General features: G+C 39.3%; 1 protein-coding gene across 1 annotated transcript in view; it reads left to right on the top strand.

Annotated features, from left to right (window-relative positions):
• mcu (mitochondrial calcium uniporter) overlaps window positions 1–19,888 on the top strand; it is a 93,927-nt gene that overhangs the window by 29,156 nt on the left and 44,883 nt on the right. The window contains exon 3 of the mRNA XM_016249621.1: window positions 13,711–13,824. Coding sequence (XP_016105107.1) covers window positions 13,711–13,824 — 114 coding nt within the window. The remainder of the gene's footprint in view (window positions 1–13,710; window positions 13,825–19,888) is intronic.

Here is a 19,888-nt window from a genome sequence, read left to right as displayed (position 1 = left end):
GGCTGTCACAGTTGCCCCCCCCAGTTTCCCCCCCCCCCCCCCCCAAGGACGGCCCTGATTATACCCCATCACAATTTGCAGCTGAAGAAGACCGGACCAGGTTTGCCCATTGAGAATATTAATTGTAGCTGAATGCACGAAACGCCACCCAAGTGGTCACCTCCATACCAGGCAACATGCTGTTGGCAATTTTTCAAAATTGGTTGGAATCAAAATCTGAAGCTAAACAAATATGTGACCATCATACACTATACGATTTTCTATTAAATCTGTCAACTTACATCTGCAGACTGGCTCTAACTTTCAGCAACTAGCCTCAACTTCTCGACTGTAAATCGTCTGAAAATCGGAGCAAAAATTGTGTAGTGTATTCCAGGCTTTAGATTTCAATTAATGAACTTGATTCAGGCTAATTTGCATATGGAATGAAAGCTAGCTTTATTCCGTCTTACGTCATTGCTCTCTTGTATGCAAATATACTGCAATATAAACATAACAGAAAAATAATTTTTAAATGACACATTTATACTATACCCTACAGTGGATAGTTGGGTCATTCAGGGGATGACTGTTATCCTGGGGTGCATTTCCCAAAAGCATCGTTAGCTAACTATGGTGGTTCGTTCCATTTAACTCTATTGGTAACGACGGAACTTGCAACCATAGTTGCTTTTGGGAAACGCACTCCTGGTTAGTTATTGGCATGTAGACTATTTTCACCTGCACATAAAATAATTGATTTGTCTGGTGATGCATTAAGTTGTTTAAGCCCCACGTTACCTGAACAGTGGACCTTAACTGGAAATGAAAGCAGGCATTGTAATTACAAGTGTGAGGTTAAGTTGTTTGTTCCCTTGGCTAGTAGGGGGTAAAGACACGATTGTGTGTGTTTTTTGTCAACTGGGTCCTGGGGGAAAACGGCCTGTTTGATGAAGGAGTTTGCGCTGTGGGTCAGCCTGTCAGCCTTGGCTCTTGAGCAGGAGATTTGCAGCCCTGCTCCAGCTATGTGCTGTCAAAGTGGTGCATTCCCACTATCACTGATGGATGAATAAACACACTTTTCCTTTTGCATGCTTATTCGGTTTAATTTACCACACCATTTCACCATGAGCAATTTTGGCATGGCATATAGCATTTATCATTTAAAGTATCAAATCGTCTGTAAGCATTTTTTATAGCACATCCCTAATTTGAATGTCTTTGTCATGATGCAAGGTTAATTTCACTGTCACATTCTAACACATAAACGTGCACACATTAGGACTACTCGACTAGTTTTTCCATAAGTCAATTCTTTGGGGTTAACTTGACTAGTTGTCGTTTTATTTGGCATTCACTGGCCGACCAATTGACTAATGTAGTTGACTAGTACAAAATAAGTAGTTGTGCCAGCTCTAGCGCACACAAACACAGAATTTGCAGAGTGTGATTCTCTGTGTGCAAAAAGGGAAATAAGACAAAGGAAGCCCCAAGGAAAACCCTTAAACACTCATAATGGCACTAACAGCTAACTCTCGGAGGGGTTTAGTCGGCAGAACAGACTGTGTGAGGGTCACCCTGGTGTAAACCATCACATCAAGTTTCCTTGGCAACTGATAAACCTCCAGACTGTCACAATAAACTACGACCTGCATTCTGAAACTGAGGAAATGTAGAACATTTTAATAAAAAATTTTGAGTTATAAGATGTGGGTCATCTGCGGAGCGCAGTAGAACTTTACATGGTAGCTAAGGCACAGTGGTTAAACCAATGAGTCTGTTTACTTGTACAACAAATGCTAATAACATAGGTAACGTGAGATAATCGTAGCGGAGCAAACAACGGTACAGACCACCCCTTCCTCAGAACAGGAGAAAAAATTATCCAGATTTAAAACTGCATGGTTACTATAACCCAGCAGGTTGAGTAGTTTATGAAGAGGTGCTTCATTCCTGACAGTGAATCTTAACCCAGCAGTGGTTACACAAAACAACCAAACACTAAAAAATAACTCATAAAAGTGACCCAACAGGCTAAACCCAGCAGTTTGGGTTAAAAAAAAACCCCAGCCAGTTTTAGAGTGTAGTCAAATGATATGGAGCTATTCTGTAGTCCACGAGGGTTGCAATGGACCACTCTTCGCCAGTGTCCCATATCCTCAAAGTGTATCACGTTTCAAGTGCTGCGCTGACGAATGGATTTTCCTCGAAAGCTCTGCGGTCTTGATTGGTATTTTTTTTCCTTCTAAAAGAAGAACAAATGAAAAAATGAAGGTCGGAGTAAAAAGAAAAAAACAACAGACTTAATCTATAGCCAGGATCAGTTGTTCTGACAGAATCCCTCATTGACTGAATCTCCGGTTCACCTGGGTATCCTCGAGGATTCCCTCTTATTACCCAGTACGCAATAGGGAGAGAGACTTCAAAGGTAAGAGACTAGGTGGTTTGAAAGGATTTCCATTTTCTTGCACAGAAAACGGACACAAACACACAAAAGATTTGTTTCGCTGGCAAATTGCTGCGGCGGGTGAGCCTGCAGCAACTCCACAAAGACATGTAAATCTAGACTGAAGTGTTCCACGCGCAGCTCGAAAGAAAGCATGAACATTCAGGGCAAGCTGCTTTCAGGTGGGCAAGGAGTGTAGAGACCGCATTGACAGCGCATATGACCTCACACTTTTCCCAGTCACCATGGAGTTGCTGTGGAAACGCAGTGTTTTTTCTTCAGGAAGTTCCAATTCAGCTTGCTGAAATGCACCCACTCTGACACACTCCCTTCATTTATGTGAAATATTACAGCCATCTGGTCGGCACTAACACCTTACGCTAAGAGCACTGGCAGTTGGCCTCTCAGGTTTTAAACAGAGTTGTTGTCTAGGTGAACTCTAACATGCAGCTGTAGTGTCAGTCCCAGACTAATGTGGTCTTGTATTGACTCACTAAGCCCATATCAAATTTCTTTTCAGAATGATTTGATTGTGTAGCCTTGCATCAATACAGCACTGTGGTTCACTGAATCTTGTTCTATAAAAATACCTATTGTGTGGATCAAGTGCTTTTCAAAAAGACATGGACTTCAACGATGTTGTCTAAGCAAAACAATTTTCCATACAGATGTTTTTTTTTAATTTTGTAAGTTTGCTCGAAATTAATGAATCAACTCATGGGGATAGAAAATAGCATCTGTAACCAAGAATTAATTAAAATCTAGATTTTTCAAGCATGGGGTCTGTAAAGGAGTCAGGAGGTACTAGGTGATGTTTTGTTGTAACTTAGAATAAATGTTTGTTGAAGACTGTTGTTTCTATGAAAGTTTTTAGTTTGTTCCCTTTTTTCCCCACACAAAATTGTATAACATTATTGCTCAGCCAATGGAGAAACACTTATAAGTCTCAAGTAAGTGTGTGGGATGGCTTCTCTGTCAAGGCTCAGAGTGGTAAGTACTATCTAGTGACCTGTAATATAATCACAGCTCTCTGCAGCGAAGGACTAATGACAGACTCTAACGAAGGGGGTAGGTGTCATTTAAAAGACCTCTCCTCAGCTGGAAACCTCAACCAATCGACAATTCACACTCCTTATGGGGCTTGTCAGGGTCTGATGTCAGTGAGTATAGGCTGTTTTAACAAGCTTTATGAGATTATGTGGCCACAGATACACAAACGTACATATTTAGGTTGAAGTAAATTCAGAATTTATATTGTTATATTGAAGTTAATTTATATATATATACTGTATATTATTTTATAGCTGCTTTCCTTAATCATCTTCGATTGGACAGGAGCAGCTAACACCAGGATATGTTCTTGTGGAGGAACAACTTCAGCCTTGAGAAAGATCTGCTAATAGATGTGCATGAGAAATGGTGAGGGAAAATGAGAAGGTTAAGAGGCTCTCAGGGGGCAACTGTCTAATTCCCTGTTTAGCATACAGCAGAGCCTTTCTTTGCTGTCAGACGGTTTGCCGGCACTCTCATCTCTCCGCCATCTGCCTTTGTCCTCTCTTTCCTAATACCTTTGTACGTCTGTCTGTCTCACCCCCACACACCTACACCATCAGCATTTCTCCTGATATTCATTGTGTGTTCCTTTCCATGTGACCTGCTTCATAAAGGTGCGAAAGTTGGGGAGGGAGCAAGACTTCCTGGCAATCTAAACATATCAGTTTTTTTCTTGTTTTTCCCAGCAAAAGGGCATACTTTAAAAATCTCATGAAAACAGTCAGGAAAACGTAGATCAAGAAAAAGGCCAGGAGAGAGAGGATGCAAGAGAGTGAAAGGTAATTTGCTACAATGAGCGGAGGCGTAGTTTTCAAGCACTATAAAGTCCCTTGTAATCGCTTGACATCGTAAGGACCTCTCAGGTTTACAGGGCGCTCGCTGGCTTTGTTTATGTTTTAGTGACCGTATAGCTCCACGACATGTGCCTATTTTCCCCCTTTGAGAGAATTTTAGTGCGGACAACAGCTGTAAATATGAATAACAATCTGGTTTTTGATATCATTCCGCAACATTTATTAGAATATGGAAGACTAGAATGGGCATTTCTTCACTCTCTGTGTAGGGCTATTCTTTGCAGGTCTTCCATTATGAATGAAAAAAATCTAAGTAATTTATCTCTGTTTCTTCATGGGCAGCCAGTTTAAGAGATTACCTACCTCACTGTCATTGAGTCTGCTAGCCTACACCACTTTACTGAGTGGGTATGTTGGTTGGGGGTATTGTACTCTGGATCTATATAGATCTATATCACTCTTTCAGCATATATGTTTTTTTCAGATATCCTAGTATATAGACTACCTTGGACTGTACATCTATGGATTGATAGTTCATCCATATTAGTGGCTGGCTTCTGCACATTTTATGGCCATTGGGGTACACCAGTCCACCTGGAAATAAAGCTACTATAACTGCTGTGAAACTATTTGAATTTTTATTTGATTTTTTCAGGCTGGTCTGCTAGTGTGGAATAAAGTCTCCCTGATGAAACTCATTTAAAAACAAAACAAAGTGTGGTTTTACATGCTGGTTGGATAGACCGTTCTTGTTAGGAGTAGGTGGTTCTCAAACAGATTCTTGAGGTTTTGGCAGTCTGTCCCACATTACACCTTATCGCACCACATTACACCTCGGTTGTCTGGGATAAAGAAACATCCTGTTCAGTACGTTGTACTGTCTTGAGGAGAGGTATCTAAACATGCTCCTGGAGGGCCACCATCCTGCAGAATTTAGTGTCAGTAATACAAATCAGTGAAGTTTGTAGTAATCAAAGACTTAGATTACCAGATTCAGGTGTGTTTAATTGCGGTTGGACTTAAGCTCTGCAGGAAGGTGATATTCCAGGAGTAGAATTGGACAACCTAGGTCTTGAGGTACTATTTCGGGGGTGTCCAGTCCTGCTCCTGGAGGGCCACTTTCATCCAGAGTTTAGCTTCAGCCCACCTGGAAGTATCTAGTGATTCTGTAGAACTTGATGAGCTGGTTCAGATGTGTTTAATTAAGGTTGGAGCTAAACTCTGCTGGTAGGTGGCCCTTCAGGAACAAGACTGGACACCCCTGTCTTTTTACAATTCATGCTTTAATTTTTTTTTGTCCATGACAATTTGTGGAAATTTTCTGGAAATGTTGTATTTTCAGTAAACGTACAATTTGTATAAAAATAAATATGCAGGGACACAACCATGTGACATTGATTTAAATTAAAAACAAGGCTGTCGCTGTGAGGAACTGAAGTGCTCAAATTAAATATGGCATCTACTCTGACAAAGGTTTGTTGGTTGCCTCAGTCACCCAGTATTGTCCTTGGCAGAGGTTAAGAATAGAGGAATTGAATGTGTATGTTATGTATGTCAGCTGTTGCACATTCTCGTATATCCACGGCCTGCCATATCTGATTACTTGCTCCTGTGTGTTCCTTTCATTTTCAAGTCAGCACAAGAGCTCACGTCTTCCCCTCACGACTCCTGCCACAATATTTCTGCTTTTTGCTGAGCTGCCCTCCTCTAATCCTCCCTCACATGTAAACGAACTCACTTTCATGGAATGCATTGTAAAAGAGCCTGATTCATGCAAGACAGCACCTCATCTCTATCCATTCGATGTAACCTATTCCCCTGCTCTCCTTAACCTCTCCTTTCATGTCCCTTTGGGTTACTCAGTGAGTAGTAACTTAAGACAATGCTAAATGCTCATAAGCACATGTGTTTGTGGCGTCAAGAGATCATGTTCTCTGTGGGTTATGGGATACAGAGTCTAAGACCAGTCCCTAATGGTGCACATGATATTCAGTTGCAGTGTTGTGAAATTGTGATGGACATGCCTGCACATGTCTGTAAAGTCCATGAGTCTGATTAGTGTTACATATATCATTTTAGTTTTTGAGAAGGATAATCACAAGCACCTGCTGTGCACCCTTTGACAAACCCATGCTGCTGCTGGCTCCACAACAGACAACTTCTTGATCAGTGTGGTTTCAAAGGAGGACCAAATGGTTGGAAGAGTCAGTGGGAAGTGAGTGTCTGTTAGGGCTTTGCTTACTAGCCCATGTGTCAGATGGTACAAGATGATGGCTCAGGCCTGTTCTTTTAGACATTTCATCCATTTTATCGCCCACCAGGACTATGTCCAAACACTTATGGCAGTGTTTTCCAACCCTGTTCCTGGAGGCACACCATCAGTACAAGTTTTTGAACTCTTCCTAATAAAACACACCTGATTCAACTAGTCAGCTCATTAGTAGACTCCAATATGGAACTGGGCAATTCTGGCCCTCAAGATCCACTTTCCTGCAGAATATTGCTCCAACTCATCAAACTCACCTGCCTGTAGCTTTACAGTAATGCTAAAGACCTTGACTAGCTTGTTCAGGTGTGTTTGATTAGGGTTGTAGCTAACCTCTACTGGAAAATTATTTCAAGGACCAGAGTTGTCCACCCCTACTCCAAGACCTGAAATGGATGGATCAGTTAAGAGAGACATCTAAGGCTACATCCACACGAAGCCAGAGCTTTTTCAAGAAATATCTGCATCCACACGAAACCACAAAATGATGTAGTATACATGCCAGACCAGCATGTGGTGCTGTAATTCTGCCACAGAGATGCACTAAAAATGGAGAAGAAGACTTGGACTATGCGCATAATCCTTGTGCGCGGTATACAAACGAACATGGAAAAATACATTTATTAATCTGTGTTAATGTTAGTTAATAAAAAGACAATCGTTCAGTGTTCATGTTTTTGTTGCTGTTACGTGACGTAGCTAGGGGCAAGATGTGGGCTGATGACGTCATCGTTTCAGAAAACGAATTCGCTGTCCACACGAAAATGCAAGGGCGGCGTTCTCAGATTCATCCACTCTGGGACCCGGTTTAAAAAAATATCGGTTTCATTCTCCCAAAACGCCGGATCCGTGTGGGCGAAATGCCTATACGATACAAAATTGATGCGTATACAGCTAAACTGTATTGTGTATATAAACTGTCCAAACTCCGCGTGGACAGGGCCTAAATAGGCCCTTTTGCACTGCTTTAGTTCCAGAACTAAATGTACGGTACTAAAGTACTGGGACGATTTTACGCAAACTATTTCCCAGTACCATTTAAAGGGTTGCATTCGCACCGACAGTGTGTACTAAGAAGTAACGTAAGCCGGTCGACAGCGACGTCATTTGTGCGCGGCGTTCAACAACAGAAACAAAGAAAAACAACATTAACAACAGGAGGATGGAGGACGCTGTGATCGGAGCTGTGTTTTGTTGTGTCTCGCGGGTTTCACAATAATGGACATTGTAGCGTCTGGACCACTCCAACACACAATATATATTTTGTTAGCTAGATTTCACAAATACTTTGTAACACCCCAGGACGCCGAACAAGACCCTGGTTTCATGGTAACCCGATACATTTACAACCTTGTGGAATGCGAGCCGGCTCTCATTCTGCTTTCTCCAGAAACAAGGGGTACAAATGCACAGGAGAAATGGACTGTTCTACTAATTAATTCATAGGAAAACCTTCTTTGAATGAACACCCATTTTCTTCAGGCCATTGTGTATATTATTGCTGTGTTGTATTTAATCTGTTGTATTATAGACTATTTTTATTCATGCTTACGATAAACCACTCATTCATATCTCTACCTCTACCATGTCTAGTAGTGAGGGCGTTTTCATACGCGTTTGGCCAATCAGTGTCTACTTACTTCAAGATTAGTATCAGTTGTGCTGGTTAGACCCTGCTCCGGAGTAGGAGCTAATTTGGTTCTCGAAAAAGGCAGTCCGGTACTAAAATCGCTCCCAGTTCCGGCGGTGCGAACACGCCGAAAAGTGTGTAGTTCCACAATTAGTTCTGGGACTATGAAAAGGTTCCTGCGGTGCGAAAGGCCCTCATGTGAACTGTTGGTGTGCCTCCAGAAACACTGAACAGAGTTCAGAAACACTGACTTTTTGGGGAATTCACACTGACAGTGATTAGAGGTGACAACTAGAAGTCATTCCAGCTGTGTGAATGATCATTTCCTATGCAACAAATTTGACTCATTGACCTCTAGTTATTTATATGCCTTTAATGTGAATTCCCCTTTAGAAACAAGCCACAAACTACCAGATTTGGGGACAAACAATTCAGGACATTTCCACACCAAAGTTTACAACTTAGTTACAGGTTTGTTCACAGCTCTTACACAGTATGTCCTAAATTAATAGTGATGCTTGTCATAGAAACCACTGCCAATACAAGGAAGGGGTCAGAACAGAACCTCATTCTAGGAGGGCCTCTCATCATTCCAACAAAAAGTGTACCTGTGCAATGAACCCCTCTTATTATTACATTTACACTCAAGCTGGGAATGCTGCTTTTATCCCTCATTTACACTGATACAGAAGGCAGCAGGCATTGATTTTTTTGCACTCTTTGTGATTGCTTTGGATGTAAGAGTCTTTCCTCCACACACACACACACACACACACACCAACCAGTAGCCAAAGTCTCAAGCCATGTGATGGACCTTTTTGGATGAGACATTTGCCAACAGGAAAAAAAATATATACTACAGCCCGAAACATGACAAAATAAGTTTCCTCCATTTTATTTTCAGTTCAGATGTCAAATGGCACACATGCAAAGATAATAATCTGTTTTTTTCAGTTTAGTGTATTGAGGACTTTGCAAATGTCTCATTGCTAGGTTCTTGTCAATTCCTGATGAGTTCATCCCTAGTAAATTAGCCTGCACAACCCTCTACGGACACCTTGGCAATTGAATCGCCATTGGCTAGTAAATTTTTTTTGTTTACTCGCCAGACTTAAATTCTATACTATAAGTTTACGTTACGCCAAATACACAAACACAGGTGCGCTGCGCATCCATTCAAATGAACTGAAAAAAACACAGATCGCTTGACGGAGAGTGAAACTCTGAAGTGCTCAGTCAGAGTGTTCTGTGAGTGAAAATATATCTGTGCTAATCATATACTCAGCCTCCAACTCACACACTGGTGAGTAAAATCTGAGAATTTATTAGCCATTGGCTAATATTAGACATCATTTAGTCGCATATGTGAGTGATTTACTCGCAATGTAGAGGGTTGCTGCAAATCGGTATTTAACAAATGTAACAACTTCATCTTTTGTCACATTCAACTGTGTGACTTCCCTGTAGTTTAAGTTTCCCACAGTGATGAAAGAGCTCTATTCTGGACTGAAAGATCTTACATAACCGTGAACAATCCCCCCCCGTGAACAAACCCCCCCCCCCCACCCCCTTGATGGCCAATGGTTTAAAATAGATACTGGATAGAAAAATAGGTTTTCTATTAGTTGTCCTAATACAGTATTGTTCTTCTACATGTTTAGTTAGTCTGCAGATTTTCAATCTGTCAGCCCTTGCTCACGGACACTGTCTACAGAGCTCAAGAGATGAAATGTCCAGAAAGTCGCTGTCATTGATAAAAGAAAATCAGACAGTTGGATGGTTGTTCTTTCGGTCTTTGGTGGGAAATGCTGTGGTTAACTGTGATCGAATAACCAACAGGCATACACATGGTTACTTTATGACAGCCCTGCTGTATGGCAGGAGAGGCAAGATGACAGCACACTACAGGGCAAAATTCAAAAGCCAGTGACCATGACGCTTGATGTTGAGCTTGATGATATTTCAGCCCTTCGCAGAAAGATAACTTCATAACTTTGCATTTGTTGGATATCCCCAGCCAGTATCTAAGGATGTGAGCTGTGGTGATAAGCAGAACTATTGTTTGAAGGTATCTGGTATTAAACACTTGACGAGGAAGAACTGCTGTCAGTTTTTGCCAGATCAGCGTGACTAAAGAGGTGGCAGACCAAATAATTTTTCTTTTGCATGAAAGTTTAGACTTCCAACCTCTAAACTTGTACTGCTGTTCTTTTTAATTTTGTTGCATATCCATGGGGTACAATTAATAAATTGCATCAAGCATGCACTTTTAACCTCAGGTCATCATAAACAATTGCTGCCAGTGTACTGGGTTAGTTGAAGTCTCACAGCTGAGCACAACACTGGCTTTCCAGCAGACTTCTTCCTTCATCTGAATGCCTGGCACAATATATTCACTACATATTAAAAATAAAGGTGCTTCAAAAGGTTCTTCAAGCGATGCCATAGAAGAACCATTTTTGGTTCCACAAAGAACCATTCAGTCATAGGTTCTTTAAAGAACCATCTCTTTATTACCTTTTTATAATCTCAATAACCTTTTTTCACCAACAAAGAACTTTTTGTGAAACGGAAAGGTTCTTCAGATGTTGAAGGTTCTTTATGGAACCATTTAGACAAAAAGGTTCTTCTATGGCATCGTGAACCTTTATTTTTAAGATTATACATGCTCAATAACCTTTCATACAAAATAAAACCTTTGAGACATCAGTAGGACTTTCGTTTATCAGAATGCCTTCTAATGTCTCTTTAACATCTGCAGTCTGAAAGATAATCTTTGTTTTTGCCATAATTCACAGTTGCAGAATGATGGTTGGTTAATTCATTGCATGCATATTACTAGTATATCAGCTGTTCATTAGTACATATATAGCATATATTAATGCCTTATTCTGCAGGACCATATTTTAGATCTAGTTTATATTTTTAAAAGTGAATAAGTATGTTGATTTATTCCAAAGAAATATTTCAGAAAAAAAGTATAATGCATCTAATCAAGGCAAATCTGTGGATTCATTCTTCCTCTGAAACAGCCTGGTACCATTAAAAAAAATAAAATAATAGAAAACCGTGCATTCCTGGAAGTTACACAAAGCCAGCCCATCAAATTAGAATTTACCAGATTGCAAGATTGTTTGTCCTTTTTGTGTGCAGTATGCATCAGATGGCCAGTAAATGGACTCCAAGTGTGATATCCAAGTCTCAGTTGAGACTGAAATAAGAAGTTGGACTGAAAATAAGTGGATATCACAGAAGTAATAGGTTTTGATGAGACGATTTGAAGGAGGGATATCCTCACAGCCTACACAGGGCAGGGCTATTTGCCTCCATCATGGATGAGTGGCCGAGAGATTCACTCATGCCTGAGACTGTGTCACTTCAACAAAATGATTTAGTTACTTGCATTGTCTGTCCTGTCACTGCTTCGTATTTGAAACACTGGCGACACAACGTGAAATCTCGTCTCTGGCTTTGCATATGCTGGCCTATTATTTGCTCTCTATTACTTTCTTCTCGTTCCCGAGGTGATGGACGTGACATTTTTTATCTATCATTCTGAGAGCTGTATAAATACACTGCAGAAGTCAAGAGTGAGATCTACGAGCTCGGTGCCTGTATTAACTTAAGATAAGAGCTTTGCAGATACTTGAGTCCTTGACCCCGCTCAACCTGTGCTACACCTCGCCTACATATTCCCTCACATCCTCACTCTGTCCCCTGCTGCTTTCTGCCGCTTTGATGCGACATACCCACCTGCAGCTGTCTGCAGTACTGAGCTTTTGCATAATTAATTAGTAATGTGTGTAACAGTCTGTAATTGGATAGGGAACAGCTGCTATATGATGAGTAAAATGAAAGGAGGATGGTGAGTTTCAGTGCTGTTTTTGGTAGGGGTGTAACAGTTCAAATTTCAGATTGTATGATGCTTCTGTGGTGAATGTTTCAGTGCAGTCTTGTGAATGCTTGGTACTTTGCTATTAAGCACATCAGCTGACATTACCACAATGCAAAATACATGACACCGTAAATTTTCCACAAAAAAAAATCATTTAGAGAGAGAGAGGTTAAAATTAAAATTTAGGTTAAAATTAATTGTTATATTTTGTCAATTTGTCTGTTGCTTCTCTCTTTCAAATTCAAAAGAGCTTTATTGGGACAAATCACATTTGACTGGTGGCAAGTGTTAATTTCATAACCTGATCACATATTTTTGAGATGTACTGAAATAACTGAAACTCATATCTGGTGTGTGTGTTTTAAAAACAGTTATAATTAAGAATCACATGACAGACTTTTCTGTTGCACCCAAAATAACTTCACCACTTTCCCCCCACTTTTTCTTACAACAGCCCTAGTTGTAATTAAAAGTGTGTATTAAAAATGAGTTGGTAAAGGAAAAGGATTATGCTTTAAATTGCACATGGGAAACCCAACCCCCCAAAAACTATATCCAAACAGTTATTCATTTCCATCTCTTATTCATAAACATGGTATCAAAATGAAATGTTTTGTTACATAAAGCAAACTGTGAAATTGAAGTGATTAACATTACATTTGTTGTCTATCAACACATATAAAATATGCACTGATGGACCTATAAAATGACTGAAATACAGCATGTAAAATTAAACTAACTTGTAATATCATACAGTATAATTCACTACAGACTTGCTTTCCAGTCACTGATCTCTTTGTATAGATTTTCCACCTTATTTTTCAATGCGGAAGTAAGCTGTTTCCGGTGAACGTGGTGCAAGATTTCCGATTCATTAGCTGCTGTAGGGAAATAATGAGAAGAATGATAAAGTGCAGTGAATGGTAAAACGTTTGCGCTACAAATCAGTGTGTTTACAATTAAGACAATACATTAAAAATAATATAGTAAGAAACGCCAGTTTGCAATATGACGCAGCAAAAGTAGCTGTTTTGTACAGCTAAAAATAGCAGGAAGCGGATGACACCGTAAACCAGACACACTTAACATTTACAAATGACCGTGCCCGCTCTTACGGGGAAAAATAAGGTGGATAGTTATATGATATTATAGTGAAGTGAAGTGACATGTGGCCAAGTATGGTGACCCATACTCAGAATTTGTGCTTTGCATTTAACCCATCCAAATGCACACACACAGTAGTGAACACACACCCGGAGCAGTGGGCAGCCATATTGCTGCGGCACCCGGGGAACAGTTGGGGGTTCGGTGCCTTGCTCAAGGGTCTCACCTCAGTTGTGGTATTGAGGGTGGAAGAGAGCGCTGGTTATTCACTCCCCCCCCCACTGACCATTCCTGCCGGACCTGAGACTCGAATCCGCAACCTTCGGGTTATAAGTTCGACTCTCTAACCTTCTGCATTGTTTCAAGTCGACATGCCACTACCAACCTACTCAAAATAAATAAAACTTTGCTTTGCCATTCGTGTGTTTGGAACTTGCTATTATGATATTTCAACTTAGAGGGAACATTATTTGAATATCATTGCTTGTTCTTGAATGTCACATTTTCAGAGACTGATATTCTATTTGTCTTCCTTTCCCGCAGGAGACGCTGTCCATTTCTCTTGGAAGTCACCAGACTGTCAGGAGAGCACACGGTCTGAGAACAGGAGCCAGGTCTGCTCTCTTCTGTCACCCCAGTGCCACTCTGACAGCCCAAGTGAGTCCTTCACACAGTAAGATTTATACACAGCCAGAGTTTCTCTACAAATCTATGCTTGAGAAGTGTTTATAAGCCCTATCCCAAATGCCGAACCAAATCCCTCACAGTCCCTCTCAGACTCTACATTTGTGATGTGATGTCACATACACTGTGAAGTAAAGTTTCCTCAGAGAGTGACGACATCTGTTTCTTGCTCCAGCTGATTTACTTACTCCAGCCCAGTAAGAAGCATTTAAAACCAAGGTTTTGTATTTTGTTGAAGCTATTGCAGGCTATACTAATACAAGCTATAAAAAAGTTGTCTAAATTGTCCTTTTGAGGTGTAACTTTTTTTTTTCAGTAGAGGAACAGTTGCATTGACAGTGTAACTCCCATTGGTGGAGTTTACAACATTCAGCTCCATGTAAAGACTAGTTGCAGCACATCCTTTACATGCATTTTTCTTTCTAATGTTTTTCATGCAGCCATTGTATATTTTAAACATTTATTTAAATGTATTTTATTATACATTTAAATACATTTTTAAAATATACAATTATTATTAAATTATTTCCCAGTGATTTTTTTTAATGAAAAAAAATTGAGGGATGAAAAATAATGATTTTATTTTTATTTTTTGGTAGATTCAGTCCACAGACATGAAAGCAAAATTGACCCTATGTAAGCTATGCATATATTAACCAGGATACATTAAAAAATTGTGTTTTCATTTAAAAATGCTCTCTGTCCACACTAGCCTTTTCCAGAAGTTTCTCATCGACAGCGAAATGTCGGAAAGGGCTAAATTTGCCTTACTGTGCATGCATAAAACCTCATAAGAGCTCGCTGAGATGATGCAGACAGAACAGACACAATAAAGTTCAAACTCTATTCTTCTGGCAGGATCACTTTATTTGGTAAAATATCTCTCCATTCACTGATGCGTCTCACTCAAACACCATTATGTTTGGTCTAAAACACAACTGCTCTCATTTTTTGCCGCAGGACAGCAGTTGCGAGTAAATTTTCTGTAATCTTTGCACTACTGTGATACGAAGAGTATACAAAGTAAAATATCTTTAGCAACAGTGTGAAAGTGAATAGCACATAAGGCACAATACCAGTATAAACCTAGATATGTATCGGTACAATATGTGTCACATGACTAAACCTCAAGACCAAAACTCTGAGAAAAAGTATTCAGATTAGACGTAACCTTACTTTCTTAGGCCCCAATCAGACAGAACGTGTTTTCAGGTTTGAAAACGCGAGGTGCACCGCACTGCCTTTTTTGGTTTACTTTTTTTAATTTAGAAAAGAGCAGTGCGCTGCGTTTTTTTTTTATGTTGCTAGGCTGTCCTGTCAGTCTAATCAAGGATTATAGCACGAATAAACTGTCATATTAGCAGAAACTTAAAAAAATACAGCTCTGGGTAACCCAGCCAAAATATGTTTCTTCTCCATCATTGCAGTCTCTGGACGTTCCAAGCAACTGTAAACTTCCGGCACCACAATGGAAGGCCCGCCTCTCCATTCATTCGACTGGACAATGGAAAAAACCCCCCACGAATGATGCTCAGAGTTGATTTTTTTTTATCAACTTTAGGCACTCGCGAGGCGCCCAGGGCACATAAACAGCATGCAAAACGCTCACTGCCAATGGAAAACAATTTTAAAAAGGCGTGCAAAAAACGCTTTCTGTCTGATCGGGGCCTTACTGTACAGTTTTGGTTTTATTATATATAATCCATCAGTGCACATTATTCCAAAGAAAAACAATGGTCTTTCATCAAAATATAAAGCCCAAGTTGTACTTAGTTTTTTTTTTTTTTACGCATACAGTCAAGCTTTCAAAGTATGATAGAACACAGCCGTTCAACACACAAGCACATTAAAACATTTCATCCTTGTCCAGAGTCTGTGCTATTCCTTTCCAAAAGTTATGAGTGATTAAAAATAAATAAATAAATAGGATCTCTTAATCCCCTTACACAAGCGGATGTTAACGTGGGCGTCTTTTGTTGTTGCTGTCTCCAGTAGTTTGTTGTTGTTGTTGTTGTTCTGTCTCCTCCATTAATTTAGTGTTATCACTTTAGTGCAAAAGGTGCATATGCGAGCTGCACATACACAGTGTGCATGGTTAGAAACATAAGGCTTTGTGTGTTTGATGGTGAAAATTTGTGACTTGTGCTTTGTATGCATACCCTAAAAGTCAAAGTATACTTTGTGCTCAACAACTTCCTCCACCCCTGAAACGACTTTCCTCATTGTAAGATATCCTCAAGCTCTTTCTTTTCACAATCCTGTCAATTCCCAGTCAACTCCATTTTAACATTTGTAAAATTGGGTACTGTATCTCATGTTGACTTGAGCTGTAATTTTCATTTTATGATGATCCCTAATGAATTATGATTCAGGAGCTTTTCATTTTGCCGTGTGTAATTTAGTTCTTGAAAAGCAATCCCAGCATAATCAAACTGATGTCTCTTGTAGTAACGTTTTTAGCATGATCATTTCATCTCATGGTTTCTACTCATTGTAATTCCCTTTGACAGGAGATCAATTCAGCTAAATCTGCCTGGAGAAGCATTAGTATTGGGTTTTTTGACAAAACACTAGTTTGGTTGGCAAAACAGTGAGGCGTACGCATGATATTAAAACATCCCTGTAAGGTAAAGTGTTCACATATTTTAAATAGGGATGTGTATCTTCTTCATGCCAGTGCCTATCACATTAAAAATGTATGATCAGATAATTTGTTGTGTGAGTGCTTGCTGGCCTTCTTGCTGGTGCATTAGTATGATTCTCTCTCTCTCTCTCTCTCTCTGTGTGTGTGTGTGTGTGTTTTGATTATTGAAATGGAAAGAAAATTGGTATGACCAATGGGAGAAGTCCCGTTTTCAATGTGTTGAGTGTGAAATGGAGGCGTTCTCTGTCCTACCCAAGAGATTTGATGAAGGAATAGATTATAGTGCATTATCAACCTTTAGGATAGTAGAGAGAGAGCACTCTCTCTCCTTTCACCTTTTTCTCTCAGACTGTATCCTTACTGCTGCAGCGTGTATGTTTTTATAGAAAGGAAAGCACATATATGTATGAACAAAGAAGTAGGTCCAGCAGCATGCCAGCTGTAGGCCTCCTTAAAGTCAGTTAAACCCATTTCAGGTCCGTAATCTGATGTATTTCCAAGTGAAACAGGATATCAGAGACAATTATCTGTTGTCGTTATTCTTGAGCGTATGTGTGCATTGACTAGGGCAGTCTGAAAAAGAAATTTTGCATGATTCCTGCTTAAGAAGTACTATTTTGATACCATTGTTATCGGATTTTATTCCTGATTTGAATATCGAATCACATCGTTCAAAATATTTAACTTGCTATAAAATGGATAGGTACATAATCAAATGAATGAAAAGAATACCATTTCAACAATATTCAAAACACATACTCAGTGACTGATGCAATCTTTATCACGGAATACACTTGTCTGTTCAGAGTTTGAACATTTTTCTTTCCTTTATTTTCAAGAGCTTAAAGGGTTAGTTCACCGCTCGCGTCATGGTACTGTCGTGAACGCATCTCCAAAGTGACGCAGCAAAGTGAGTAATTAATGATAGAATTTTCATTTTTGGGTGAACTAACCCTTTAAAAGATCTCCGTTGACGCTTTCATTCGAGATACAGAAATTCAAATGGAATAATTTTAATATCATACAAAACACAATATCTGAGCTGTCAGCCGTGACGTTGCAGAAATAGAAACCATCCCAAAAATAGAATCCTCTGTTGCTCATTGCGTATTGCTGTAGCTACTGTTGCTTTAAGACAAAAGCTGATTAACATAGAAAAGATACCCTTTTTTATTGTGTGTCACATCTGGACACAATGTAAGTGATTTGAGATTTCATTTAGTGATTGAGATTTGATTAAATGGTAAAAGAGAAGTAACATGTTAAGCTATAATGTGATTGGTTATTATTAAGTTTCCCTGCCCACATGGCCTACTTTAGTGGAAAGGTTAAAATCAATTGCGTGGCAGCAGATTAAACAATGGTGTGAGATTGGGGCAGGAATCCACACTCTTAAAAATATTGATTTCAAAAAGGTAGAGTTTGTAGAAATGCAATAGAGGGACCATTTTGGGTCCACCTTTCTCTTAAAATGGCTTTTTTCCCCTTAGTTTAAGGAATATTTGAATAATCGGAATATCTTTTTCCATTATAATAAACCTTTTGTGCAATGAAAAGGTTACATGGATCTTCATGGAGAGCCTTTATTTTTAAGAGTGAAACGGCCCTATAGCAGATTGAGGAAACCTCTTTGACAACAGTCATTATTTTTGCATATTGTTTTGCTCAGAAATTGCACACTGCTCTCAACTAGCGTTAACTTGCTCCATATGTTTTTCTTTAAATTGTTGTTCTGACAATAGTCAACCTGAAAGAATAAATGACCAGTAGAAGTACTACCACAGAAGCGCTTTAGTGCCCCTTGCTGCAACACTGAGTATGCAACATGTTTGCACTCGAATGTTTCAGGACAGCGATGCGTGAAATAGAGTTTGCATGTCTAGAGGGTCTGCGTTCATACTTCAGTAGATGATAGGCTCGGGGGTTTGTTCAAATGAAAGCTGTCGTGGATTTAAGTGCCCGTTCTGTAATATTATGCTAAAACACTTTAATGAGCTTGTACAAATGTATAAACTTGGTTGTTCCACAGTGTATTTGCCACTTAAATGATATCAAAAGATTAGGCAATATTTTGACAAACTTCATGTTCCGCTACACTGTGTAACCTAATTAATAAATCTCTTCAAGTCTGCATGTCTCTCTCTCTCAGTGTCTCTCTCTCTCTCTCTGCATTGCTGTATTGAGGGTCAGGCGCTGCATTGATTGCTCTGAACTGCAGCGCTCTTCCTCCACTGACAGGTTATCTCTCAGCGAGGGAGAGAGAGCTTTGCTCAGCATTATTCTCAAATAGACGTGATTTATCTCTCTCTCTTACACACACACACACACACACACACACACACACATGCATGCACGCACACAGATCGGGAATTACCCCAACAAACAGCATTTTGCAGATTGGTTAACCGACACAGCCAGGAAAGATGGAGCAATAGCTGGTGTGCTGCGTTAGGGAAATTGACCTTTCGCTAAGGCTTACCTTAATGGCACTGATCATTCAGAGCCTTAGTAACTGTTTGTTTGCCATTTTCTTGCTGTTACTCTTTTCTAATGAGTATTAATAGAAGCTCTGTGCATTTGTATTGTTTTAACCAAAATTTTACAGAAATTGTGCATACACAAAAAAATGCTTGGGAAAAAAAACAACCTAATTTGTGTTTTTTTGCCAACCCAGTAATGGGTCGAAAAGTGACGAACCCAGCAGGTATGGGTTAAATGTTTGAACATGGTAAGCATGTTCATTTAAAAATGAACCCAAAATGGGTTGTAAATTAAAATAACTTAACACATGCAGAACAACTACAGTAAAAAAAAAAAACGTAATAAACAAAAGGTTAAGAACACCACCTAGAAATTGACAAAAATATAGGCAAAATTAAAAACAACCTATTTACCAGCGTTTGCTGCAGTTGCGTGGCATGCTGTGAAAAAAGGTTTCAATTGGATAGAAACGAGTTGCCAGGCCTCTGCAGTGTTCACTGTATTTCAGCATTTTATACAAGGTTCAGAGTTCATATACACAGATAGTGACCTAGAAATTGTAAGTATTGGGTCTTCATTTTATGTCATAACTTTCTTTGTTTTACATTTTTCAAAGCATTTGCTTTATATGTGTTTGTGTGATTTAGTACACAACTTTTTTGGACACTAGTATATGGAATCTAGCATACTAGTATCTAATATATTTTATATTTTTGTACCAATATTTACACTTTTTACCTATTTATGTAATCATAATAATTATTGACAAAAGAAATAGTTATTATGATCATTATTATTAATAATATTACCATAGTAATAATGCATAGTTATTTATTGTTGTAGTTGTTGTTTTTTTCATGCAAATTTCCATTCAAAGCGGCCAAGGTTCCCAGACCTTCTGCTGTCAGTCTG

Source organism: Sinocyclocheilus grahami, unplaced genomic scaffold (genome assembly GCF_001515645.1).
Source record: "Sinocyclocheilus grahami isolate Dianchi unplaced genomic scaffold, SAMN03320097.WGS_v1.1 scaffold944.1, whole genome shotgun sequence".
Lineage (NCBI taxonomy): Eukaryota > Metazoa > Chordata > Actinopteri > Cypriniformes > Cyprinidae > Sinocyclocheilus > Sinocyclocheilus grahami.
This window is presented reverse-complemented; position numbering and strand designations above follow the sequence as displayed.